At 35.7% G+C, this 19,487-nt stretch overlaps 1 protein-coding gene across 1 annotated transcript in view; it reads left to right on the top strand.

Annotated features, from left to right (window-relative positions):
• The window catches only part of ADAMTS19 (ADAM metallopeptidase with thrombospondin type 1 motif 19), a gene marked incomplete at its 5' end in the record, with an annotated part of 286,853 nt that overhangs the window by 80,108 nt on the left and 187,258 nt on the right, over positions 1–19,487 (top strand). The window contains one exon of the mRNA XM_082836295.1: positions 16,221–16,264. Within this exon, the coding sequence (XP_082692421.1) occupies positions 16,221–16,264 (44 nt within the window). The remainder of the gene's footprint in view (positions 1–16,220; positions 16,265–19,487) is intronic.

The following is a 19,487-nucleotide window of genomic DNA, read 5'->3' as shown; positions in this document are numbered from 1 at the left end:
GGTCTTTTTTCTTCCCTTCCTCTTTAGTTCTCGTCTCTTGTGATTTGATGACTATCTTTAGTGTTGTGTTTGGATTCCTTTTTCTTTTTTTCTGTGTATATCTATTGTAGAGTTTTGGTTTGTGGTTACCATGAGCTTTTGATATAGTAGTCTATATATGTACAAGATTGTTTTATGTTGCTTATCTCTTAATTTCCAATGCATTTCCAATATTCTGCATTTATACTCTCCTCACTATTGCTGGTTTTGATATCATATTTGTGTGCAGATGGTTTCCTACCTTTACTGTATGTTTACCTTTACTGGTCAGCTTTCCCATTCATAATTTTCTTGTTCTAGTTGTGGCCTCTTGTTCTCTACCTAGAGAAGTTCTTTTAGCTTTTGTTTGAAAGCTGGTTTTGTGGTGCTGAATATTCTTAGCTTTTGCTTCTCTGTAAAGCTTTTGATTTCTCTGTTGAATCTGAGGAAGAGCTTTGCTGGGTAGAGTATCTGTGGTTGTAGGTTTTACCTTTCCAGCACTTTTTGTTATTGTATGTTCTTTATATCTCTAGCTCTTCATTACACATTTCTCGTATCTTCTCAGTCTGTGTCTCCATTCTTTTCCTGAGATCTTGGGTCACCTTTACTATCATTACTCTGAATTCTTTTCTGGTTAGATTGCCTATCTTCACTTAACTTAGTTGTTCTTCTGGGGTTTTATCTTGTTCCTTCATGTGGAACATATTCCTCAGCCATCTCATTTTGTCTAACTTTCTGTGTTTGCAATTTCCATTCTGCAGGCTTCATAATTGTAGTTCCTCTTGCTTTTGGTGTCTGCCCCCTGGTGGGTGAGGCTGGTCTGAGAGGCTTGTGCAGGCTTCCTGGTGGGAGTGACTGGTGCCTTTGCACTGGTGGGTGGAGCTGGGTTTTGTCCCTCTGGAGGGTAGGGCCATGTTAAGGGATGTGTTTAGTGGCAGTGTGGGCTCAGGAAGACTTAAACAGCTTATCTACTGAGAGTGGGGCTGTGTTTCCACCCTGTTGGTTGTTTGGCCTGAGGTGTCTCAGCATTGGAGCCTACAGGTTGTTGTGTGGAGAGCCACGTCTTCATGGCAAAATGGCAGCTTCCAGGAGACCTCATGCTAATAAGTACTCCCTGGTACCTCCGCCACCAGTGTCTGTGTCCCCACAGTGAGCCACAGAACCCTCTGTTTCCCCAGGAGACCCTCCAAGACCAGCAGGTAGGTCTGACCCAGGCTTCCATGAAGTCTATGCTTTTTCCCCTGAGTCCCAGTGTACACGAGACCTTGTGTATGCCCTCCAAAATGGAGTTTCTGTTTTTCCCAGTCCTGTGGAGTTCCTGTGTTCAAGCCCAGCTAGCCTTCGAAGCCAAATGCTCTGGGGGCTCCTCCCAATGCCAAACCCCCAGACTGGGGAGCTGGACGTGGGGCTAGGAACTCTCATTTGTGTGGGACAACCTCTGCTGTATAACTATTTTCCACTTTGTGGGTCACCCACCTGTAGGGTATGGGAATTGATTGTATCCTGAAAGCACCCTTCCTACCATCTTGTTGTGGCTGCTTCTTTGTCTTTGGGTGTAGAATATCTCTTTTGCTAGGTTCCAGTCCTTTTGTCGATGGTTGTTTAGCAGTTAGTTGTGATTTTGGTTTTTTCGTGAGAGGAGGTGAGTTCAAGGCCTTCTCCTCCACCATCTTATCTCTAACCCCACTCAAAACACTTTGCATTTGTTGTCAGGCCACTAGCATTCAGCTTTGGAGCCCACTCCTTGTCAATAGAAACTCTTTCTGGGCTTTTATTTCAACATGACAGTGGGACTCCAGAGGGCTTTGGTCACCTCTTCTGAAAGTTAGCCAAAGAGAAGCTTGAGGGTGCCTGGCATCTCCTGAAGATGCAAAACCAGTGTGGAGGCTGTTCCCTCCACTGGGACATACCCCAAGATGAGTGGGGTAAAGCTCTGGATGCTGTGGAAGTCATGGTGGCCCTGGAGAACAACCTGAACCAGGCCTTTTGGGGTCTCTAACTAATTTATATTGGACTAACTTGCATCCCAAACTCTGTTATTGTATAAGGTCTGATATTTGTTACATAATGAAAATGGAATGGTATTTAACTTTTTCAAATGGTCAAATATATGAATGTTTAAAAAAGAAATATAAGCCAGAAGATAATTACCTTTTATTTCAGGTTAATATAGATATCATCTCATTTCATTTCCTCAGAGTTAAGCAGGTTGATGGGTAGAAAAATGGTGAGAAAATTAAGTGGGTCAGTTATTAAGACCTAGAACAAGGAACAGCAAAATTAAATGCAGGAAACTGTTATAAAGTATTTCAAATAAAAAGGAAGTTTGAAGCATGAATGGAAATTAGCAAAGCATGTAAGGATCAAACATTCTGATATAATAAAAAGTATGTTGGACAATGGGGACAAACATAAATATAATCCCAGCTAGCCTAGTTATGAGCTGTGTGACTTAGCAAATTGTTTAGCTTCATTGATCATTAATTTTTCATCTGTAAAATGGGTATGATAATACCATTTCACAGGATATCTGATTCAATAGAGATGATATACCTAAATAACCTAATACAATGCCTGACCCATAGTAAATACTCAATTAAAATAGTTACTATTTTGCCACTTTTGATTCTAATATTAAAGAATAGAGAATGGGACGTACAAAGGAAGGAGGCATAAGCAAATATGTTTCTGTTCTTCTGAACTACACATGAAGACTTTCTGACTCTAGCTTGTATTTCTGCAAGTAATTTCTTTTAGTCTTATGCCCATTTATGGACTAAAGAACAACATTGAGAAATTATTGGACTCACTATTGGTGTTCACAGCCAATTCCAGCGAATGGTGACCCCCAAGAATTTTTTTAAGAATGTAATGATCTGATACTTTTATTAGTTGGAGGAATCCTCCATATTATCAGTTTCTCTACAGAGAGTTTATATATAGTATGTTTATGAGAAGAGAAAAGAGCCACAGGAAATACCTTTAAGTATAAAGAATAAGAGTGGCATTTGCTCCTGTATAGCTTTCAGCACATTTTCTGTACTGCATAACTGTCTTTCTTCCTGTGAATTTTTGAGCTTTCTTTATGTACAGAACACTAAAAATTGTTCAATGACTTAAACTATACCTAAGTTTAGACTGACAAAAATCTGGCACCATCATTTTCATGTCTAATTATGTATAAGATAATCCTTGACTAAATAATTTTAGAAGGAAAAAACAAATTAATAGCACTTAAATATATATAAAGATGTTAGTCTTTTCTAAAGGATTATAAGCAAAATACAGGTCTAAATCTATTTAAAGTTATTTAACAAATAATTAAAATTTAATCCTTTTAGTGCATATTTTTTCAGCTCTCTGCTAAATTATATTGTTAAAATTGTTACAATATATTTTAAAAACGTGCATCTTTTTTATGGTAGAGTTTCTCTTAATGGCATTTCAGAATGACAGGGTAGCTTTGGAAAGAGACTATTTAAAATCATTTTATTGTGGGGGAGTCCTCTAAGAAATCAGCTTATACTAAATTTTATCTTGTTTATGGCTTTAAGTGTGTTTTATTTGAATAAGTTTAACAAATATTAAAGTTTACTTAACTCTACCAAAAAATTTTTTATGAATTGCTTTTGAAAAAATAATAGAGCAGCAAATAATGCTGTTAATGAGTGATTAGGATTTTCAGTGAACATGTAGACCTCATTTTTAATTTCTAACCTGAATGTCGTGTCATATTTTATAATAATTTTATACGACAGTCTTCTTAAATATACTTTATTTTGTCATAGTACTAAATATTTCTGAAAAAAGAATTTTTAGTGCTGTATACAATCTCTAGTATTATTTGTGATCACATAAGCTATTGTATAGGCTTATTTCAAACTTCTAACTTGTATTGCCCACCACTCCAATATAGAGAAGTTAGATTCTCAGAATGCATTAACCACAAAGGGTTTTTATATATTTCTCAGCTGATAAAATCTTCCTTCCTTATCCTCACAGTAGTTGGTTTTAGAAATACTGCTTATGAGACTAAAGTGGATGATAATCATAATTTGATTACTAATTCATATTTTTCTCTTCTTATTAAAAATGCAACACATTATAGAAATTTTAGAAGTCCAAGAATAAAGATAAAACATGAGCCTATAATCCCACTATGTAGGAATAATTATAGCTAACACGTTTAAGTATATTTCTCCAGTTTTATTTCTCCATATTTCTTTAGCCAAAAACATATATTTATAATATTTGGAGCATATTCTACATGCAAGTTTTGTCTCGCCCTACCAATACCATGACATTAATTTCATTCCTTACTTCCAATGCCATTTTTTCTCTTCAGAACTCTGAAAATAAAGAATCCCCTGCATCCATTATATTTTTTTTTTATGTTTCAAAGCTTTAAAAGCCTAACTCCTCTTCATCATTACCTTCCTTGTTGCTAGCCTGCCCTAGCAGTGTAACACAAGTATTTTCTTTTTAAAACAATGTTGTGTGGTGTATTTCATATATTAAAAAATAATAATAATACAATTAACACCTGCATGTTCACCCCTCCATGTACAGAGCAGAACACTAACATGGAGTTGAAGTCCATTTTATATACTATTTTATAATACATATTTTCCCTTAAAATTCTATTCCAGACATTCCCTTGTCCTTAAGTACTTCTTTAGGAAATATTGTAGAATAATTCTCTCCCCCACCACCAAAATAATGCATGAACATCTGTGGTAGAAATTGTCTAAAGGTAACCAATGTTTAGTTGGTGTGTGTATAGCATGAACTTTGTTTCATGCTATACACAGTTTTCTCTATATTTTTAAAATTAATGATTTATTTTTGGCTGTGTTGGGTCTTTGTTGCTGCACATGCACTTTCCCTGGTTGCAGTGAGTGGTGGCTACTCTTTGTTTTGGTGCGCGGGCTTCTCATTGCGGTGGCTTCTCTTGTTGCAGAGCACGGGCTCTAGGCACGCGGGCTTCAGTAGTCGCGGCACATGAGCTCAGTAGTTGTGGTGCATGGGCTTAGTTCCTCCGTGGCATGTGGGATCTTCCTGGACCAGGGCTTGAACCCTTGTCCCCTGCATTGTCAGGCAGATTCTTAACCACTGCGCCACCAGGGAAGTCCCAGTTTTCTCTGTTTGGCTGTTTGTTTGTTTTCTTTAACTTTACATTATGTCTTGCAAATCTTCATGTCATTTGTTGGGGAAGGGAGACTAATATACTCCAAAGAGGTCCTCTCTTAATCCCCAGAACCTGTGAGTATGTTCTCTTACATGGTAAAAGGGGCTTTGCAGATGTGATAAAAGGATGTTGAGATGAGAGTATCCTGAATCATCTGCATGGGCCCATGTAATCACAAGAAAATGCAAGCAAACAGATTTTACATTAGAGCCTCTAGAAGGAATGCAGCCTTGATGACACCTTGATTTTAGCCCAGTAAGACCTATATGTGGCTTCAGACCTCTAGAACTATAAGATAATATATGTCTGTTGTTTTTTGTTTTTTATTTTTTGTTTTTGCGGCACGTGGGTCTCTCACTGCTGTGGCCTCTCCTGCTGCGGAGCACGGGCTCCGGACGCGCAGGCTCAGCGGCCATGGCCCACGGGCCCAGCCGCTCTGCGGCATGTGGGATCCTCCTGGACCAGGGCACAAACCCGTGTCCCCTGCATCGGCAGGCGGACTCTCAACCACTGCGCCACCAGGGAAGCCCATGTCTGTTATTTTAAGCCACTAAATTTGACGTAATTTGTTACAGCAGCAATAGAAAGCCAACAAACTCATATTTGGTCTATATCATTTGGAGGGAGGAACAGACATACTGTTTTACTGCATAGAAGTATCCTAATTTATGTGACTACTATGTATTTATGTAAGTTTCTGAATTTTCACGTTTAGAGAAAAATGTATAAACATCTTTATCTGTATATGGTTGTAAACAGGTACTAGTATTTATTTAGGATAATTACAGGGTACTTGATCTTGTGTTTAGAAAGATAATCTTCTTCATTATTGTCAAATGCTCATAAAATGCAGTTGAACTGCATGTTTGCCCATAGGCTAGGGTCGCATATTAAAAGAATGAACTGAAGGTAGTCATACCTAGGATTTGTGAGAATATTCTAGATAATATTCTCCAGCAAAACACATAATAACCTGTGTCTTGTAATTTCAGTTTGCTGGATCAAGTCAGTTTATAAAATAATTATTCGTCCTCAGATTTTCAAAACTTGAACTACTACAGAAGGACTAAATATGTCCTTTGTATGCGTAAATATGTACTCTGTATGATTTTCAAAGATAAGACAAATTAAAGCATTGTTATTTCTAATGTATCACTTATTTATGGATAGAAAACTAAAGCTTCACTGTCTAGAAAGGATTTCTGCTCAAAACCTAATGAAAAAACCTTTTGGGAGGCAAAATTTGCTATAGTTTTGCTAAGCCACTTCATGTTTCATGGAAAAAAAGATTTTTGTACACTTCCTAAACCCTTTAGCACAAATGTTAACTTCAGTTTTTTGCCCCCTGATAAACAGGACTTAAAATAGGGCTTAATAGCTTGCTTCTGGTTTTTGTTTTTTGTTTTTTGGAAAGCAGTAGGAATAAAATCTGTGGTTGAAAATAGACAAAAAAAAAAAAACAACAACCTGTCAAAGGAGTTACACATATATAACATATTGATAGATACTGACATAAATCTATCTTTACTCACCTGTGGGGCTAAGGTTTATGTGGAGGATCACTTTTCTCCATATCACCGCTTCCAGTGCTCTAATAGTGAAAATTAGCCCAAAAAAGGGAATGTTTTATCTCTAAGTGACCTACCACCATTGATCAGGAAAGTCTAAATGAACGTTTCGAGTAGTTGAGGAAGAATTCCTTTTAGTTAGTGTAGACATGGATTATCAGATCTTTAGCTTTGCAAGAAAGTTATCAAAAATAAGATAAAAATTTTAATCTCCATGGATTCTATGGTCTTATCCATATTTGACAAACTGAACTCATAAACAGCCTAGTTTCTAGTGAATGCTCATCTTAGGTCCTTATTAAATGTTGTATGTTACGTGAGCACATCAGTAGGAAAAGATTTTCGCTCAGCTATTAATTTTGATTTCAATTAAAATGAATAATGTTCGTATAAATCCAAACCTATCTGCAGTAATATATTTGTTAAATTGTTCTGTGTGATGCAATGAAGTGAATAGTTTAAAGCTGACCTGGTGCTGTGGGCTAATAGTAACAAAAACACAAAACACGTTATCCCAACAGTCAATTCCATGATTTCTTAGTGTAATTTTCACATTTCTATGTGAAGTTATAGAGAAAGTACGAGTCTGTGTCATGTAAATACTCTTTAATTTAGAATTTAATTTTATTAATGATAGTTTTGCCTTTCAGTATGTACTGAAATGCTTTCAGTACAATACTTCTGAAAGTTAGTTTCAAAATAATGCCATTGGCAAGTAAGATAGAAAATTTAATAAAATATAGACATGGCAGAAATACATTAATTTAATACAAATAATAGAATAATTGTTGAATGAATCATTTATAGGTATATCCCAAGGCACTATAAAGTTCTATAATGAGACTTATTCTCAGATGCATCTTCATTCTTGGAAATTAAAGGCTACATTTCATTTTTTTCAGTATAAATCAGAAGTTAAGCAGAATTTATTGGCCTTCCCAGTTGCCAAAGTCTAACAGTATCATTTCCATAAACTCACATAATGAAACTCTGTGATGCAGACTTCAGGCACACTGAGCCAAAAATGAGCCAAAAATGAGAGAATTTGAATCAACATGATCACAGGTCTAGGCAGCAAGCAAATCTCTATCACCCTTACCCCTCAAAATCTTTGAATGTATGAATTTAAGATTACATTATTTTGGTCCTCTGTAAACAAGTATACAGTTGAAGAACTGAAGATTAAGAATTACAGTCTGATCTGCAGTTTTTAAATGCTGGTGACAGTTTGTTCTACAGTTGTACTGAAAGGTATTTCCAATGCTTTTGGGTAAAAGACCTTGAATTTTTGAAAAAATGTGCTTTATTCATTTGTTTGCTAAGTGAACAGAAATTGGCTGTGTGATGGACTCTAAGTGCCCTTGACAATAAGCAGTGCATTTCTCATAGTTTTATCATGTTGTTTAGTTACAGATGAAGTCCCTTGTTTCACATTACGTAAATCAAAGTCATCTTGCAGCCTCATGCATTGATATGATGTATCGTACATTTATAAAAAGCACAAAAAATCCCTTTCCCTCTACATCTGAATATACTTTACACTAAGTGATTCTTGGCCCTAAGGTGAAGATTTGATTTTATGTGGTTCTTTAATTTTCTGCATTACCATATTATTCAGTACCATCTGTTTTGGGTGTTTCTCTCTCCATTTGTTTGCTGGCAAAGGCAATTGCAAAATAGAACTATCTATTATTTAATACAATTCCCCAGGCTTCTTCCTCACTGATCCTGGGCCCCTTACATATTACAGAGGTGATTGTGTGTCATTCTCTTCTTTGCCTTCAGAGTAGAAGCCTTTTTTATTTTTCTTTATATTCCTCTTATCCAGTGCTTGGCATGCAAGAAGCCCATAATGAATCCTATCGTATAGTTTGCGCACTACACAACAGCAGAGGGAGCCATTTACGTTGTTGTGTATGTAAATGTACCATTAGAATTAAGCAGTGTACAACCTATACAACTAGGCTTGGTGTCCTTGTAACAAATTTGATTTCTAGATCATCTGATGCAGAGAAAGACTAAATATAGCTGGTCTTTTACTTGGTTCAAAAATGTCAGCAGACCTTTTCCATTCCTCTTCATCTGTAATTATATTCAGATTCTGAATATGTTGCACGACCAGGAGGTATATTTTCCATTATCATTTGGTATTCGTTTTGAGCCACAGAGACCAACACTGAGCACAAGAAGAGGTTCTTTCTGGATTTTTTTGATAAGTGGAGAAGATTCTGTGTAGTACTCAGAATCAGGGAAGAACTAAAGAACCAAGCATCAAGAAAAACAGTGAAGAAGAAAACAATAGAAATCTCTACCCCTGCGTTTGTATCATCCAGGGCCATTCACATTTTCTTACTATACTGTCTACTTTAGATCCTCTGAAAATGTGTGTTTGCATTGAAGGGGGTGTTATATGTGTAATTTCTGTGATTAGAAGTCAGTGACCAGAAAATATGACATATTTGAAGGAGGTTTTCCCAGTGGAATGATGCTGGGGGTTGGCAATAGTTAGGGTAATCTACTGCAGTGGCTGTCAAAGAATCACTCAGCTTTTTTAAAAAAACCTTTGATTATAATCCTGGGAACAAGATTAATTAAGAGCAGTCTATTTTACCCAGATTCTTAAGGTTTTCAGTTTTGTATCTTAAATATTGAAGGCAATGCCATCCACTAGTTTCACTTGGAAGTTTAGGATAGGGTAGCTTGAGTGGTTACATTTATGGGATAAAATTTGAGTGCATCTTCCCTCATTTTTCTTGAGATGTTCTTCTAATTTTTGTATGTATTTTCAGAAAAATACTTTTTACCAAAAAGGCATAAATTTTAAGACCCTTCAGTGCTGATGGGCAATCTGATTATTTGTTTCTATTAAACTTTTTTTCTTTGCTATTTCCTTTCATTCAGTTGGGACAGTAGATTTTTTAAGGCATATGCAAGTGACGTTGATAGGATTATATACCTTCTGTATATAAAAGATTTTGTATAGAGTGAAGATTAATGTATCAGGTGATAATAGCCCCAATTTTCAATTATCCAAGATGGATTAACTAGTTTATAGATTTACCAGAATAAAAAATAACAGCATATTTGAGAAAAACATTAAAATTTTTACAAATTACTGGAAACATGTACTGTTTATCTTGTTTACAAATACACAGTAACCTGTAGACAGCAGAATGTAACACTACATTGTATACATTGCATTTTGGGTGATGACTCTCTTCCTTGCAGTCAGATGAGAGGTCTCTGCAGTAGGCTTTCTCTAAAACAAAGATATTTCTGACATGTATTATAAAAGGAGAGGCAGGAGAAAACATGGCCACTACAACAAACCAAATCCAAATATTTACAGGTGGAGTTAAGTGAGGAAAGGAGGGGAGAAGGGATAATGTACAAAGGAGCCTGAGTCTCTGTCTTTCTTGAGTCCTAGTGAAATACTGGAGAAGCGTTCTTAGCTAAGAGAATTAAAGGAATAATAAATCTTCAAGTAATTATTTATGAAGCAATTCATGTGATAAACTCTCATACTTGTATTGTTTTGTTATTTTTAACTGCAGAATGGTAAATGCATTCCTAACTGTTGGTGTGATTTAAATGAATTAAGTTTATCATAAATCCATTTCGTCCCTTATGTTAAAAACATATTATTTAAGGTTATTTTTATCGTCTTTATCTGGACTTTACCATTCTTCCCTTTACTCTAGTAATCAAGAGTTGATTTCTATATCTGTTTCATAGAAATCATCTTTGTCAGAAATTTGCCTGAAGAAATAGTAAAAAATTATAGTAATTAATTATTGATGTTAAATTACTTCACTCCATAGTTAATTCATACCCTTGGCTAACCACACATTTTTTTCCATTTCCAACCTTATGGAAGAAAGATGACAATATTGTACCAATCACTAATTTTTACAATAATTTATAACTAATGTAATCCCTATTTGTAGAAAGATATCTTTTTTTTTTTTTTTTTTTTTTTTTTTTTGCGGTACATGGGCCTCTCACTGTTGTGGCCTCTCCCGTTGCGGAGCACAGGCTCCGGACGCACAGGCTCAGCAGCCATGGCTCACGAGCCTAGCTGCTCTGCGGCATGTGGGATCTTCCCAGACCAGGGCACGAACCCGTGTCCCCTGCATCGGCAGGCAGACTGTCAACCACTGCACCACCAGGGCAGCCCTGTAGAAAGATATCTTTGAAAAAGTACTTTATCAGTTGAGGTCAATGTGAACATCTTACTGAGGGAGTTCAGTCTTTTAAAGAGTTTGGTAAAAGTAGCTGCATCATATAAAATGTAAGAATAGAATAAGGCCTATGTATATTAAGATCTCATATTAACAATAAATATGTTTTGGTATGCTTAATTACTATATGGTAGGTCACAGATTGTGTTCTCTTCTTTTAATTAGGTGATAATCTAGCTGACTAGATAATCAGAAAATGTTCCCATCATTGACATCTAGGAATTGTAGAAAAAATATAATAAAAGTCCTTTTACATGCATAGATGAGCCAAAAACAAGAGGGCTCTGGCCAAAAAAAAAAAATGCAGTAAGCTTCTGCATGTGATAGTTGTCCTGGTAGGAGTTTGTTGGACTTAAAAATCTGGGTTCTTGGGTTTATCTCCCACATAAAGAAAAGACATTGTGGCTTTGCAAAGTGGGAACTGAAATGATTGTATACAGCCAGAACCCTTGGGTACCTACACCCTTAATAAAAGTTGGATCTGGTATAAAAGCTTTGCAAACAAGCACAGGTTGTCAACAGGAAGCATTCTTTCTATCTCATCCATGAACCCATGTTAGGAGAAAATGGCTCTTTCGGTATTCATTACCATGAATATGATCCAACATTGAAGCACTTAGTGAAAGCATATGCAAAACTGCTGTGAAAAGGCCCTCTTTCAACTTTGACCTCACAAGGCAACCACAAATAAAGTACAACTAAATGAGTTCACAATAGAATTCCAAAACACAAAGTGACAACATATCCATCCCACTGTAAGAGCCAAGAAGCATGAAAAAGAATATTTTAAAAGACTGACAGAGATGATAAAAAAAACATGTTCACATGATTGAAAACACACAAATTTCAAAATGTGAGAGAAAGGTGTTTTGGAAAACAGAGATGATTTGAAAATTGAGGAAAATAAAACATATAAAAAATGTACTTAAATATCTCAATTTCAGAGTTGAAGAGCAGAGTAGATGCAGCTGAAGAGAGCACTAATGGATTGGATGATAGAGCTGAAGGATTCTCCCAGAAGGCTGCCTAAAGTGGTTAAGAGATGGAAATACAAAAGAGTGCTTGAGAGTTATTGACATCAGAATGAGAAGAGCAAACATGTACCTAAAGGAGTTCTAGGAGAAGAGAGTAGAGAGAATGTGAGAGGAATTAGATAAATAGATAATAGTTAGAATGTTTGTATGTTTGTGGATCTTCAAATTGAAAGACATACCAAGTACCAAAGAAGATAAATAAAAAACTCAGGACCTAGACACATCTTAGTGGGACTGCAGAACTACAAAGACAAAAAGAAATCTTAACATTAATCAGAAACAATGTTACATGTCAATTATATCCAATAAAAAATTAATTAGAAACCAAATCAATGAAAGAAGAGCAAGGTGATTGCAGACTTCTATTTTTATAAATACTAGAATAAAATGAAATAATATCTTCAATGTGCTGAGGGCTGATAAAGTCAACCTACAATTCTACAGTCAGCTACTGTTCCATTATGAATGAATGCAAACTAATGAGAATTAAGGAAACAGTATCTGGGCCAGTTTAGTATTCATAGGTCCTCACTGAAGGAGATACTGAAGGATGTACTTAAAGAATAACAGACTCTCTAGGAAGTAATGATACAGAGATTACTGAGAAAAGAAATTGCCAAATAGATAGGCAAATCTAAATGAGCACTAATGGTTTAGAAAAAACTGTCTAACTTGAGATTTTAAAAACTGAGACGGAATTACAGGAATGCCTTGGAGATATCATAGGTTTGGTTCCAGACCACTGCAATAAAGCGAGTCACATGAATTTTTTGGCTTCCCAGTGCACATAAAAGTTATGTTTACAATATACTATAGTCTATTAAATGTGCAAGAGCATTATGTCTAAAAAATTTTACATACCTTAATTTAAAAATACTTTATTGCTAAAAATGCTAACCATCCTCTGGGCCTTCACTGAGTCATAGTAGTAACATCAAAGATCATTTATCACAGATGACCATAACAAATATAATGATAATAAAAAAGCTTGAAGTATTGTGAGAATTACTAGAATGTGACACAGAGACATGAACTGAGTAAATGCTGTTGGAAGAAATGGTGCCAACAGACTTGCACAATGCAGAGTTGCCACAAACCTTCAATTTGCAAAAAATGAAGTATCTGCTAAACACAATAATACAAAGCACAGTAAAATGAGGTATGCCTCTATAGTGTCAGATAAAAATAACATGAAAGATTGAAGGAAGAGATTGGATTAAAAGTGTTTGATATCCTTACCTTTTTCAAGAAGAGACCAGAGATACTTTTTAACTTGAAGCATCTCAAGTGAATATGGTACACAGAATAATGTCCATGTTCTAATCTACAAAACCTGTGACTGTTATACAGCAAAAGGGACCTTGCAGGTGTGATTTTGTTAAGGATTATTGAGATTGGGAGATTATCTGGAATTATATAGGGGATCCTAATGTAATCACAGGGTGTGGGGAAAGAAGGAGGCGAGAGAGTGGGAGAAAGAGATGTGGTGATGAAAGTAAAGGTCAAAGTGATGCAGTTGTCAGCTTTGAAGATGGAAAGGGACTATGAGTCAAGAAATCCAGGCAGCCTCTAGAAGCTGGAAAAGGCAAGGAAACAGATTCTGACCTAGAACTTCCAGAAGGAACAGAATCATGCTTACACCTTGGTTTTAGCCCAGCAAGTTCCATTTCAGACTTCTGATTTGGAGACTGTAAGATGCGTTAAACTGCTAAATTTGTCGAAGTTGTTATAACAGCAAAAGAAAACTAGTACAGTGTACTTTAAAACGTAGAAGTAACTGTAGATCAAACACTATCTAATGTTATTTTTCAAAACAGTAGCAGAAAAATGTGGAAAATAAAACTGCATATGAACAAAGACAAAAACAGAAGAAAACAACAAAGGTATAACTTGGTAAATAGCAATCACAAAAAATAGAGAAATCCAAATATGTTAATTAGAAATATTAAATTCACTTATAGAGATAGTATATAATGAGGTTTTACAATTTTAGTCATGTGCTATTTATAAGAGAATTAGAGGAAATGAAGGTGAAAGTAAAACAAAGGAAAATATATGCCAAGCAAATATTAATGTTTTACTAATATTATTTGTTAATGTCAGATACAATAGACTTTAACACAGAAAACATTAAAAGGGATGAGTAGGGTTTTACACAGTAATAAAAACAATAATTCAAAATAAATAATAAAAATTTAGAGAGAGCTTCGACATAAACAGCACAAATTAGTAGAATCACAGGGAAACATCATCAAATTTATAACAATGGAATTTTAAGAGCTCTTCCTTAGTAGCAGATGCAAAAATAAATTCAAAATTTCTCATTCTGTTGAGCAACTGTGTATCCGAGCTTGTTATAGCTAGATCTAATGAACATGTATAACTTTGCTCCAAACTATTAGAGAGTATACATTTTAAACATGCACAGAATATTTATAAAACTATGCACAGAGTTGTGGATTCTGCTGGATGAGCCAAGCAAGATATGAATTGAAAACTAACCATTGTAATTACCAATGTAGATGTCACTGGGGACATTGAAAGGAGTGTTACACTTAATTTTTAAAGTTTTTTTTGGGACTTCCCTGGTGGCACAGTGGTTAAGAATCCGCCTGCCAATGCAGGGGACACGGGTTTGAGCCCTTATCCGGGAAGATTCCACATGCCGCGGAGCAACTAAGCCCGTGTGCCACAATTACTGAGCCTGCGCTCTAGAGCCCACGAGCCACAACTACTGAGCCTGAGAGCCACAACTACTAAAGCCCGCGTGCCCAGAGCCTGTGCTCCACAACAAGAGAAGCCACCGCAATGAGAAGACCACACGCCGCAACTAGAGAAAGCCCATGCGTAGCAACGAAGACCCAACGTAGCCATAAATAAATAAAATAAAATTTAAAAAATTAAAGTTATTTTTCAGTTTGGAATGGCATTCAGATGGCTATAATAGAGGAATAAAAATAGTGTTTTCCTTTCTCCTTCACACACAAATTGTCGTATTGTTTGTAATAGTAAAAATTCTATAGAACCTAAATGCTCATTACTAGGAAATTGCTTTAATTATGGCACAGGAATAGAAGCAACAGCAACAACAAAAAACAGCAAAAACATCAACAACTGACTTGAGAGCTTTCTATGTGCCTGGCATTGTTTTAAATGCCTTGTATGTGTTAACTCATTCGAACCACACAGAAAACCTATGTTTTCAGTGTTTTATACATGTTAAGTCATCTAAGCTGTACAATAAATCTATGTGGTAAATAGATATCATTATTACCTCTATTTTTTAGGTGAAGTGACTGAGACACAAGAAGGTTAAGTAAATTCCCTAAGGTCACAAAGCTAGTAAAAGGTAGATAAAAAGTTCTGCTTTCATATAGTTTCCCTTTAAAGCTCATAACTAGTTAGGGAATGCTCTCCAAGATATGGTAGTTAAATAAAGAGAAAAGTATAGAATTTTATTCACGTTGATATCCAGCCTATGTAAAAATACTAATTTCCTCATGCCTCTATTAAAATTATCAGTCTGTTGCCAATCTTAAGATATAAAATGTTATGTTGTTTTAAATTGTATTTCTTACATTTAAATCTTCAATTTGGAAATTATTTTTATGTCATGTGAAGTAGGGATCTTAATATTTTTCAAACAGAAAACCATGTCCCTACACCAGATATTTTTCTTGTAATAAAACAATGAAATACTATAAAATTCAAAACAAGATGGAATTTTTATGAAATATTGTGTAGGAAATAGGACATAATGTTTTAGGATTGTATTAGGTAAAAATTATAACAATTTAATTCTCACATTTTCTTAGAATTAAAAATTAGTTAATCTTATTTTCAGTTTTATTAAATTCTTAGAGATAAAGAGTATGGTTCAGGGCTTCCCTGGTGGCGCAGTGGTTGAGAGTCCACCTGCCGATGCAGGGGACACGGTTTTGTGCCCCGGTCCAGGAAGATTCCACATGCCGCGGAGCAGTTAGGCCCGTGAGCCATGGCCGCTGAGCCTGCGCGTTTGGAGCCTGTGCTCTGCAACGGGAGAGGCCACAACAGTGAGAGGCCCGCATCCCGCAAAAAAAAAAAAAGTATGGTTCAATTATTCATTATAACTATTAAAAATGAGTCAGTCATACTCTGTGGAAGAAACAATATTTTCTATTTTTCTTTCTAGGAAAGATTTCTGTGTACACAAAGATGAACCATGTGATACTGTTGGTAAGTGTACATAAAAATTTTTACAGTTTGGAGGAGACCTGGGGAACTTGAACACATCATTTGTTTAAATATAGAAAATTATTTGAAAGTGCTAGTTTGAATGAAACACTTTTAGAATGTCAGTGATATATATTTCAACCTATATGTTTGTCACCACTTCAGTTATTAATGAAACAACCTGAGGACATGTATGTACTATATATTGGAGAAAAGTTTAAACGATGCTTTAAGAATATCACGAGGTCTTTTTTGTGTTTTTTCCCCCAGAAATATACCCATCGTTTCAATAAAATTACATTATTATTCATAAACTGAGGCACAATATGTTAACGTCAGTAGGATTGACCTTTTTCAGGCTAATGGATTTGTTTTTGAGTTATACGTTTGAAGTTCTTTGCAGACTGTGAAAGAAAGTCCATCTAATTTGCCCAACAAATGAGGATTTTCTGTACATAAAGTAGCAAATTTTCTATATTTTGTCCTGGATATCTAAAATCCCTAAAATGTAACCATATAGCCAGTAGAATCCATAAACCACAGTTCTTAATTTTCAGAAAATGCCATATTAATGCTAATATAAAACATGTATATAAATTTACCTATCTAAACAGATAGCTAAAACTGTAGATAAATAAAATTATATAACTATTTATATATATGTTTAGTCTTAAGACACTATATATATGTATAGTGTCTTTTGGTTTTTTATTTTTGGGCCACGCTGCGCGGCATGTGGGATCTTAGTTTCCCGACCAGGGATCGAACCCGCGCCCCCTCCTTTGGAAGCGTGGAGTCTTAACCACTGGACCACCAGGGAAGTCCTTGTATGGTTTTAATACGGTATTAGTATTGGGTTATTGGTAAGGTACATTTAAGAGTCATGATCTGGTTTTGATGTGTCATGTGGGGTTCGTTACCGTAGTATAGTGTGTATTTTAACTTAACCATCGTTGAAGTGTCATTTATTCCTTGAGAGGCGAACAATAAAAAAGTGGCAAAAACAGAATAAATTAAGTACCACTGGTGCTTAAAAAAGTAATTGTAACTAGTTCTGTTAACTTAAGTTCTCACCAGCCTCCTCAGGTGATTAAATCTGAGATAATAAGTGGAAAATAGTTATAATAGTATGAAGCAGATGATGATGGAATCAAAGGAATGTTTGATTTAGAAGGGACTGTAAAAATAAAATGATCTGGACACCTAAGGAAAAGCTGAATTGATTTAGGGATGATCTTCCTAATGTTAACTAACTTGCTTCCTGCAGTTTTGTTGTCTTCTTGCCTGAATCTTCAGAAATTAAATCTTGATATATAGCTTTAATCAACCTAACCATGGAAGCATTTGATTGCCAATAATGCTTGTCTCAAAATAATTACCTTTCCTCTACTTAAACAACTATGTTGCCCCTAAAGCCTTCTCTTAATATAGATAGATCAACTTCTTGCCTTAGTAGAGCATCTGAGAGAAATCAGCAACTCGGGCAGTATCTTCCATAATTATGGACTCTCACCACCTCTTTACAGCATGGACGCCTGGACTAAGAAAGCAGTTACTAATGTGAGGCGAACCAATTTCTTTTTGACTATGACTGTTTTATATCTTGCTAAATCTTCTAATTGAAAATAGCATGCATATTCATGCTGTGAAACATTTTCTGGGTTGAAGCCCATTTGAATAATGAGGTAGCTTGGTATATTTGGAATTATTAGTATATTTAGAATATATATGGTTCGGTAGCACAATGGTGTAATCAGTCCCCAGCTCTGTTCATCTTGTCCATTAAGAGCTTGATAAAAACTAGCTTTAAATATTATAGCATAGGATGTGGAAAGTCCGATGCCCTTTCTGAGATCTCTCTGTGTTTCTGAGTGCTTAGATTCTCAAGGTCTTCTCTGGCATCACTAAATCCTAGTTTTCCCCTCTGTATCTTGTGGCATTTCTTTTTCTCATCCCAAATATGAGACAAGCGTCTTTTTTCGTATTTAGTCTTGAGCAGAGTAAAAATCTCAGATATTTCTTTAGGGGACATTAAATGAAAACCTCTAACAACCAAATCAGAAGAGTAGTCTCTTTATCCCAATCCCTGTACCCACACAAAAAATCTTTTCACACGAACCATGCTTATGCCTAGAGACATAATACATTGGTAAGATTTATAAAGACATTTGTGTGAAGTAGACATGGCGGTTGCCACCCTATCACTCGTGCATCCACCACTGTGCAGCCGTGATGCCAGGTAGAAAAGGATACTCCTCTACAGTTGGGTCATGATTCATCCAGGCCTATCAAAGGGATCGTTTCAGGACCTCAGGCCTAAACCAGTCAGCATATGGCATTGCTATGGTTGGGACATGCGACCTGTAACCTATGTCTGCTTCATGAAGCTGAAGAAAGAAACAATTTTTGTGGTTGAAGCTTGGTCATGTCTGTCCCCACTGCGTGTGAACAAGGAAGGATGCAACCATGATTACTATAATAACAAAGGAAACTAGCCTTCAGATGAATCTGAATTCATACACTGCAGAATGGAGTGATGCAGGGTGCCTTTATCCTCAATGACATTGTTGAATTATGGCATCCTCCACACCTTGGACCCAGTCTAACCTTTAGGCTTCTGAATGTGTAAGCCAATAAATATCCTTATTATTTAAGCCAATTTAAAGTTTTCATTTCTGTAGCTTGCAGCCTAAGGCATAGATCTTCCCTGATACTCATATACTCTTTTATAAGAGAAGAAGAATATGGGGCAATATTAATAATATCCACTCTTATTAAGAGAGTGCTGATAAACTGCTCTGTGATTTGTCCCCCAAATTAAATAAGCATGTGTAGCCTACTGGTCATCTTAACAGCTCTCAATCTCTAGCATAACAAAACAGAAGAGATTTAGAGCTTAAATTAATTGAATATCTATTGACACACATTTTAAAATCTCCTCATGTAATATTATGGGTTGTTTTTTTGTCAGATGCTTAAGTTCATATATCCCTTCTTTCTTCTTTTATCTATTTCTGATGTGAAGTCAGTCCATTTCACGTTGGATACTATAGTGAAAATACTGAAATAGAGGAAGGAGAAAGGAAAGAAGTGGATTTAGTATTTATTAGTTTGGATAATATGGGCCTGAATGGTTACTTTACCATGAAAATTTCCCCTACTCTCCTACGTGTAGTGAGAGGGGAAGGACAGCAGTTAAAAGCTTTGAATTCTGGTTGTTAATTTG

The sequence above is a fragment of the Leucopleurus acutus genome (genome assembly GCF_964270905.1).
Source record: "Leucopleurus acutus genome assembly, chromosome: 3".
In the NCBI taxonomy this organism is placed as follows: Eukaryota; Metazoa; Chordata; class Mammalia; order Artiodactyla; family Delphinidae; genus Leucopleurus; species Leucopleurus acutus.
This window is presented reverse-complemented; position numbering and strand designations above follow the sequence as displayed.